This window comes from Nicotiana tomentosiformis, chromosome 1, assembly GCF_000390325.3.
Source record: "Nicotiana tomentosiformis chromosome 1, ASM39032v3, whole genome shotgun sequence".
NCBI classification, from domain to species: domain Eukaryota; kingdom Viridiplantae; phylum Streptophyta; class Magnoliopsida; order Solanales; family Solanaceae; genus Nicotiana; species Nicotiana tomentosiformis.
In genome coordinates, this window is record NC_090812.1 from 31049443 (window position 1) to 31058807 (window position 9365).

Consider the following 9365-nt stretch of genomic DNA (forward strand, 5'->3'; position numbering starts at 1 on the left):
TTGGATATAAACCAGCATCATCAAGATGAATTATCTTTATTTCATAATCTGAAAATTATGCTCTTAATTGAGAAAAGAAATTTCAAATGCCAAACTGCAGGTTGACAATAAACACACATGTAAATATCTCATATATGCATCTATAAGTAGTTCACATGATAGGTAAATGGGCATATATTCACCTTTTATATATTCCAGAATTCAGTGGTCTTAGTCCCAACTTTAGCTGGTATAATCAATTTATTATGAGAGTAAGCAAAACAAGAGAATTCTTGAAGAATCTTCTAGTTCTTTAATATATGATTATCTGAATTCTCAAATAGCTCATTTAAAAATGACAAATAAAAACTTCAAGTTTATCATGGCATGTGCTATCTTTTAGTAAGCTTCTGGTTTACTATGGCATAAACTTTTGCATTAGTAAACTTCTTTTGTATCAGTGAATTTCTGATTACTGTAGCTACTTTTGCCTCAGTAAAACTTCTTGATTTACTGTGACTGCTTTTGCATTAGTAAATTTCTGGTTTACTATGATACATGATGTAGTACAAATTGAGGAATAAGGCGGGTAACTTCTCATATACATATTATTTTACCTCCTATGATTGTGGAAACATGAAGATTTTCAATCTTCCAATTATTTGTAGTCTTAGTATGATAGCCATTCGTATTAGTAAACTTCTGATTTATTACAACATATGTTTTGACTATAATCATATAATATGAATTACAAATTTGCATATAAGCTCTTCGGGAGCCTTCAATTTATTCGTCCACAATCAAATATTATTCAGGCACTACTTGTGTCACGTGTCTTCTAGACAAACAGTTAGCTCTTCAGGAGCTGATAAATTTTGTACTACCAAATATATCTCAGACACTTCTGGTATCATGAGAGAATTTTTTTTCAAAATGACATAAACAAAATAAATATGATAGTAAACATCGTTATCAAAGCATAACTTTTATTTATGTACAACAATTACATAACCATACTATCTACTATAAACAACAAAAATTAAAATATTTATATTTTTACAGATTCATCACCGATCACATGACTTTCTCCTTCCGGGAGTGCAAAGTAATTAGCTACATCCAAATACATGAAGTCTAAATTATATTCAGAAATAAAATTTGCTTTAATATTCTTCTCTGTCTTTTTTAGGGAGGCTTGATACAGCTCAACCAGGTGCTTTGGCGTACGACATGTATGTGACCAGTGCCCTTTTCCTCCACATCTATAGCATGCATTTTATGCGTTTGCTGCTTGCACCGCTTCATGCTTTTGTTCTTTCCTTTTCCACTGCTGGTGGTGAGGAGGGTTCTTTGGTGCATTATTATTACCATGATTAGTGTTTCTTCCCGGACCACGGCCATGACCACGACTGGGGCCACGTCCTCTTCCACACTTAGCTTGGTGGAAGTTCATCTCATTCACTTTAGGGAATAGACAAGAACCAGTAGGTCGACTTTCATGTTTTTTCATTAATAGTCCATTATGTTGCTCGGCTACAAGAAAATGTGGGATAAGTTCAGAATACTTTTTGAATCCCGTCTCTCGATATTGCTGTTGCAGGAGCATATTCGAGGCATGAAAAGTGGTAAAAGTTTTCTCCAACATATCATGATCAGTAATATTATCACCACATAGTTTCAATTGGGAAATAAATCTGAACATAGCATAATTATACTCACTGATAGATTTAAAATCTTGTAGCCTTAGATGAGTCCAATCATAACGTGCACGTGGAAGAACAACCATCTTCAGGTGGTCATATCTATCTTTCAAATTATTCCACAGTATGATTGGATCTTTAATAGTGAGATATTCCGTTTTCAAGCCTTCATCAAGGTAATGGCGTAGGAATATCATTGCTTTGGCACAGTCTTGGTTTGATGATTGATTTTTGTCCTTGATGGTGTCTGCCAGACCCATCGCATCAAGATAAATTTCAGCATCAAGCACCCAAGACATGTAGCTTTTGCCCGATATATCCAGGGCTACAAATTCAAGTTTAGAAAGATTTGACATTATTTAGAAAAAGAAAGTTCGTACCTCTGATACTTTCAAAGTATTTGCTCGAGATGGCAGAGTCTCGTGCTGATAACGTGTTATAAAATAAAGACTATAAAGTAAAGACAAGTATATAGAGAAACTGATATATTATTCAAATTTCAAACTTATGTACATAATGAACTGAAATCTCCTCTATTTATAGAAGAAAGCAAGCTGTTGTGTAAGCTGCTTCTGCAAGCTACTGTGTAAGCTGCTATTGTACCAGATATAAATAATCCTCTATTGGGGGTAATGTTCATCCATAACGGAGTACCGAAAGGATAAACTCATTATACTAGATATAGATAATCTTCTACTGGGGGTAATGTTTATCCATAATAGAGTACCGAAAGGATAAGCTCATTATACCAGATATAGATAATCTTCTACTGGGGTAATGTTTATCCATAATGGGGTACCGAAAGGATAAGCTCATTGTACTAGATATAGATAATCTTCTACCGGATATGATATTTATCCATAACGGGGTACTGAAAGGATAAGCTCATTGTACCATATATAGATAATCTTCTACTGGGGGTGATGTTTATCCATAATAGGGTACCGAAAGGATAAACTTCTTCACGAGACTTATTTCCAATAGAGTACTAAATAGATAAACATATTCACGACGGAGTCTCATATAGATAAACTTTTTCAGAAAATTTATTTACAACTGAGTAATAAATGAATATCCATAATATAATATATTTATAACACAACTAAAAATGTTTAGATTTTATAAGCCCATTCCCGTTTAACGACAAACAGTTTAGAATGGGCTGGTCAGGGCTCTTATGACCCGACCTGTTCGAGTCACACTATCCAAATTTCACATCCTCATCAAAAGTCTTCTCCTTGCAAGCTTCCATTGGAAGAGATAAAAAGCATAAAAAATTCGAAAAAAGAAAAATAATGGCCACCTACTTACAGTTGCCCATGGCGTCCTCAGTACCATGTACTTCAACATCATCGTCTCCGCTAAAACGGCGTAGTTTTAGCGTTCTCTGTGCAGCCAATAGCAATAGCAGTACAAAGATTCCGATGCCTCCGCTGAACCCTAAGGACCCATTTCTCAATAAGCTTGCATCTGTTGCTGCAAATAATCCAGAAGCACTCTTCACTCGGCCTCAAAATTCTGATATGCCGCCTTTTTTGGATATTTACGACTCCCCTAAGCTCATGGCTACTCCTGCTCAGGTATATAATTTTCTTCTCTTCTGTTTTAGTGTCATTAATTATATGTAAAACAGTTAATCAGGTTTCTTTAAGCCTTTGTTGTTGAACTTGTATTATTTTCTGATTGGTTTTGTTTTCTCTGTGTGTATTTTGCTATTTGAATTAGGTGGAGAGATCAGTATCATACAATGAGCACAGACCGAGGAGACCTCCACCAGACTTACCCTCACTGTTGCTCCATGGTAGAATAGTTTATATTGGCATGCCGGTATGTCATCTTCTTAGACATAAGATCTTTTCATAGTTACCTTGTGCTTATTAGTGTCTTCTGCAACGTTTTGGCATAAGTAGGTATTTGAAAAAAAAGGCTAACATCAGCGACGTGGTTAGTGAAGATTCATATGGCCGACCCCAACTTGTTTGGGTTTGACAAGCAGTTGTTGTTGTGTTTGTTTTGTTGAAGAGAAACATATTCCTGCATTCTTGTAACTATTCTCAAGAAGACTAAAGAAAAGGTCACTGGACCCTTATAGTTATACTAAAAAATTTAAATTTATCAAAAGTTAATTTTATCTCACCTTGAGGATAATACCAAGGTCCCCCGTCTATATATGCACTATATTTTTTCACAATTATCATCATAGGTTCATTGTTATAAGTCCTGGTGACAAGGATGATCATGATTATTGGGTTTCCATCAGACAGTGTGGTAAAAGAAAAAATGAACCATGTAAAAAATCATTTATTGCTATTTGCACAATGCAACATGCCAAAGTATGTTTCGATTATATCATGCCAATGTATGTGTCTTTGCTAGTGTTACTTGGCTTGGAGGTACCAGCTTTATTTGGTGTGTCGAATTGTTTGTAGTAGGCTGACTACCTAAGGTCTACGTGCCTCTGTTAGCAGCTAAACTTTCTAAAATGGAGAAGTCGAAAGTTGTTCTTCAGTTTTGTCAGGCTTCATATTTAATTTATTCAATTAAGAGCTGAACACTGTGATACCTACTTGTTTTGATTATTTGGAGTTTCCATCTGATGTACTACTTTTAGTTTTGCCAAAGTTTGGGCCTGCTGGGATATATTTTGTGGTGCTTTGGGAATAGAATTTGCAAACAGAAATATATTGACATTCACGTTCCTTAATATTTAGTCTAGTTTGCAGCAACTTGTCTTTGCAATTTATTATTGCAGTCCGGTAGACGTTCACTGTATTCTTTAAATTTTGCACTAGCACAAATTAATCATGGTTTCTTTCCAGTTGGTGCCAGCAGTCACAGAGTTAGTTGTTGCAGAGTTGATGTACCTACAGTGGATGGATCCTAAAGAGCCAATTTATCTATACATAAATTCTACTGGGACTACCCGTGATGATGGTGAAACAGTGCGTTTCCTTTTTGGGTCATGTTTAATACCCCCCTCACCCCCCCCCCCTGTCTTTATGTCTCTCCTTTGTGGCAATGGTGCTAGGTAATGCAGTAAAAGCAGTGTGTGTTTTATTTGATTATTTTCCTAGTCGCTGTTACTGCATATTCCGTTTAGATCTTGATATGATAAGGTGGTTATACGTACACTTTGACCAACTTTGAGCTATCAAATGTGCTTTTCTCTAATTTCCTGGACGACACTTGATGATTTAATGATGTTTCATAACATTTTACAAGGTTATAACGATTGACTCATGGCTTTCCCATTCTTAGGTTAAGGTCGACAATATGAAAGAAACACCTTCTTATGATGTCGGGATATAACATGCTGTAATTCACTAATGTGTTACCACAAGGACGGGAGTTTTGACTTACTCAAAGTTTTGTGCCTCACGCTTTATGTTGTCGTTTGTTGATCACTACTTCAAAGTTGTCCTATAAAACAGAAAATGAGCAGGGAGTGCCTTCATTACATGAGGCAAAAAAAATTGGTCACAATTTATAAGGATGGTCCACAATTATGAACTCTTATTGAAGGAAAAATAAATATGGAATGGAGTAAAGTTAGCCTATACCCATTCTTTATAGTCACCTGGCCTCAATCTGGTATATTTATTCTGGATGAACAACTTACACGAAATATAGGTGGCTTTCTTTTAATATGTTTTGTGTAAATAGGAATGGATAATTGTTTCTCTATTTCTGAGAGGTTTCAAAATTGCAACCGTGATGGACGGGAACATGTAGTTACATGTAGTTCACGTGGTTGGGATGGTCAGTAAACATAAAGAAATTAATAATTTGCCATTTTCAATATTTATTGCTCTTCTGTCCGTGGGATGTTAAACTTAGTAGCTTTATTGCACGATTGATGACGACTTCTCACTCTAAATTTCATGTTTGCTTGGTCTGTGTGCTTGATGGTTGTAGGGTATTGGGTTGATATTGTGCTCTAATTAACTGATCTTGGGATATTTTTATCAATATAGGTTGGTATGGAAACAGAAGGTTTTGCAATTTATGATGCCATGATGCAATTAAAAAACGAGGTAAGCTTCTCATGAATTACTCAACTCCTCTATGCACCAGCAACTAGTTCTTGCTATGATGTATCCATTTAAATTAGCATGAGAACCTAGAATTGTTTCTTATCTAGGCATTCTTTTCTTTAGTCAAATTTACTAGACAAGTAGAAGGCAACATTGGCTTATTGACATCTGATTTTCTTGAAAAATAAGTTGGTTTTCTTTTTTGCCTTGCATCATCATTCATATGGTTTGCGCTTGAAATTTGTCTGGCAAAGAATTATATTTTCTTGTTATTTGTATGATATTCCTGTATCTGCATGAGAGTTTGGCTTCGTTCAAAGTCAGTTACAGTATTTGTGTCGAACTTAATTGGGACAATGTTCGTTTAGTTAGTTGTTTTTCCTTAATCTCTAGGCGTCTATTATTGAGAGGAAGTACATTGATATTTGAATTTCATGTTCTACTTAAAGCATATTTCAATCTGTTCCATTTATGATTTTGTTGGCATATGTCAAGTTGTTAATTTCCTGTGCAGATACACACTGTCGCAGTTGGTGCTGCCATCGGTCAGGCGTGTCTCTTGCTTGCAGCTGGTAGTAAAGGCAAAAGGTTTATGATGCCACATGCCAAAGGTATCAAGTTTTCTTGTTCTTTGTTTACAATTTTGACAACATGTGGTGACAAGTTTTCTTGTTCTTTGTTTACAATTTTGACAATATGGTTTTTCTTTCCTTTTTATTTTTAACCTTTTTAATGATTTCTGATATTTGGCTGATGTTCTGTTCCAGCCATGATTCAACAGCCTCGCGTGCCGTCATCTGGATTAATGCCGGCCAGCGATGTTTTCATCCGAGCAAAGGAGGTTAGTGGGATGTCCTCTTTTAGTATCTTTCATTTAAGCTACAAACAGATCTGCCTTCAGGGTAGTGATTTTTAGAGTGTTTAATTTTATTGTAGTACGATGGTTGTCGATTAAATTTTTGATCAATAAATTATTTAGTTTTATAATTTTGTTTTTTATTTAAAATTTAGTTGAATTGTTTCGCCTTCCCTTCTGTTTAGCACAACTAAGTAAACCTCCTCCTAGGGAAAAATATCATTGTATAAAGACAATCACTACAGGATGGACATTTTTCAAAATAAATCAATTTAAAACTCTTCATTGAAAAATTCCATCCTAAAACTGAATTATCCCTGGATGAACTCATCCCGAGCTCTCGTTTTTAGGCATTAGCTCTTTGTGAACCTGAATAAGTTCTAATGGGATTAATCTGCTGACTAATTCTTTTGCAGGTAATCATAAACAGAGACACCCTTGTCAAGCTTTTGGCAAAACACACTGAAAATGTGAGTAGGGACCATTTCTTACCTGTTGTCCATTTGTAATTCAGCAGAAGCCATAATAGCATCTGTTGTATCTTACCAGTCTGAAGAAACTGTTGCCAATGTGATGAGAAGACCATTTTACATGGATGCTACCAGAGCAAGAGAATTTGGCGTCATTGATAAGGTAAATAATTTATCATGTCAACTATGTCATATCTTAAATGTCTTGTGAAGTTATTCAGGGTTAATAAATATCTCTCCATTCAATTTGTTCTTACCTTAAGGTTTAACAGGTGCTTTTCTAAGTAACGCCTGTTGTTGGATTTCAGATTCTTTGGCGTGGGCAAGAGCAGATCATGGCAGATGTTTCTGCACCAGAGCAGTGGGACAAGAATGCAGGGATCAAAGTTGCTGATGCTATTTAGCTTCTTCCTAGATATAATGCAATGGTAATATCTCTATTTGACTTTTCTATAGGTAAATGGAAGTTAATATAACACATAAAAAAGTAGGTCTATATAAACTAGGACTCTAGGGCGGGAGTGCTTTCTCACGTTGGTAGGTTTTCCAATGTTGGGCTCTTATCTTATGCTATCCATGCTCTGGTGTCCAGCCTTGGTGTGCGCAGGGTGTTAAAAATTCCCATATTGTTTGAGAGTGTGAGTTAGGCAAGTTGCTTTATATAGTTTTGGGCACTTCTTACCTATCAATTTTGATTCTTATAGTATCAGAGTCTTTACGATCTCGGTAAAGATTTAAGCAGCTTCTGCTACCGGTGGGCAACGTGCCCAGCTGTTATTTTTGGTCTTAATTTCTTTTCGGCATCCAACCCCGCCCCTCTCCGGCAGCCGACCTTCCTCTCATTAATCGGCGGCACTCTTCTTTTCAATGATTGTTCTACCTTATTTTTTTTCTGGCAACCGACCTCCTCTCTTAGCTATTGGCACCTTTTCATCTGTTCGATAACTGTATTAGCGTTGTGCTCTGTGTGGACCGACGCTACTCTAAATTTTGCATATCTTGTCATTGTCTTGCCACCTTCAAATTACATTAATGGAGTCAGAGATTTTGCAAAACCATACCTTTTTCTAGTGACTCCGAATAAACTGATTTCCATGTGTACTACAAAAATCACTTTCTGTCATTGTGCAGTTGCCAACGACAAGCCTGACACATCAGAGCAAAGAATTCCAGTACGACTTTTCCTTTTGATGATTGGCATAATCCCAACGAAAGTCAAGCTGATTTTCCCACTCTTGAGTTTGAAAGGGTGTGTTGAATGTCAAGAGAAGTTATACTATTTAGATGCATTGAACTCAAATAAAGAACATACTATAAATATTCTATAGGATACTTTAGGACATCCTCTGTTTAGGTATCGAATAACTTCTTACCTTTAATTATAAAGATGATTACCTACTGTTATTCGTAGCACAAAATCCTATTAAGGAGCTTCAGTTAATCGACTAATTTCACTAAGTAGTTTTTCTTCTCTTATTCGCTGTTTTCACAATCCGGATGTTGACGCTCACATGTTCTTTTCTCCAAAGAGAAACAGTTGACCATACACGAATGTTATTGACATTCTTATCCTCTATGGAGTACATTGTATTATTGTATGAGGGGCTCATGGAATCATTTAGTTCTTTAATTTTTGAGTGACTATGTTTTGGAGAAACAGTTATCCTATTAAGCTGTTTTAGAGACTTTATTAGCAGCTATCCTATTAAGCTTCTAGCTATTCATTGGCAGGGATACTGACAGAAGTGTTTCAACCATCAAGGGGTGAAGTTCCAGTTCATTTCACAGGAAAAGAGTTACCGAATGAGAATTTTCTGGTTTGAGCAAGTCCTGAAACGGACGCACTTGCTGTAGCTCTTGAAGATTATACAGTGTCATGATTGGATACTTCTTATAGCAACCAAGAATAGGTGTTTAGCTTGGATAAAAGCCTTGTATAAAATTGTCGTTGATGTATTCCACATTTTGTGAGTTACACAATCATTAGATAGCATTTTTATGAGGGATGGCTATCCTCTCGATTCTATAACGTTTCGATTTATAATAACTACTAGTACTATAAATTGATGGATTCACCATACTTTGGCATCTATGGTATAATGGTAATGGCAGCAACTTTGATTGGATGTTTTACTTCAAAACAAAATCGTCCCACAATGTAAGAGTGGACTTGTTGGTATACAGACTCGCAGTATAACGCGAAAGCAATGGGTCGGTTAAAGAAGCCAGGAAGACCAGATCAACTCAAGAAAACGGAAGCATGAATAATATCTCAAAACCAGCATGAACTCATTAAATGTACAGTATTTATTTTTAAGGGGTTCCC

The 9365-nt window shown here is 35.9% G+C and overlaps 1 protein-coding gene across 2 annotated transcripts; it reads left to right on the forward strand.

Moving 5' to 3' along the window:
* The first annotated feature begins 2887 nt into the window (after positions 1 to 2887).
* Positions 2888 to 9165, forward strand: LOC104116787 (ATP-dependent Clp protease proteolytic subunit-related protein 3, chloroplastic). 2 transcript variants are annotated; one of them, XM_009627724.3, is made up of 10 exons: positions 2888 to 3259; positions 3405 to 3506; positions 4499 to 4621; positions 5654 to 5713; positions 6228 to 6324; positions 6481 to 6554; positions 6986 to 7039; positions 7119 to 7202; positions 7348 to 7467; positions 8771 to 9165. In XM_009627724.3, the coding sequence occupies exons 1-9, from the start codon at positions 2975 to 2977 to the stop codon at positions 7441 to 7443; spliced, it is 975 nt and encodes a 324-aa protein (XP_009626019.1). In that variant the 5' UTR covers positions 2888 to 2974; the 3' UTR covers positions 7444 to 7467; positions 8771 to 9165. The 2 variants fall into 2 exon arrangements, with proteins under 2 accessions (XP_009626019.1, XP_070036398.1); XM_070180297.1 differs by having other exon boundaries at positions 7348 to 7476; positions 8781 to 8843.
* The last annotated feature ends 200 nt before the right edge of the window (positions 9166 to 9365 follow it).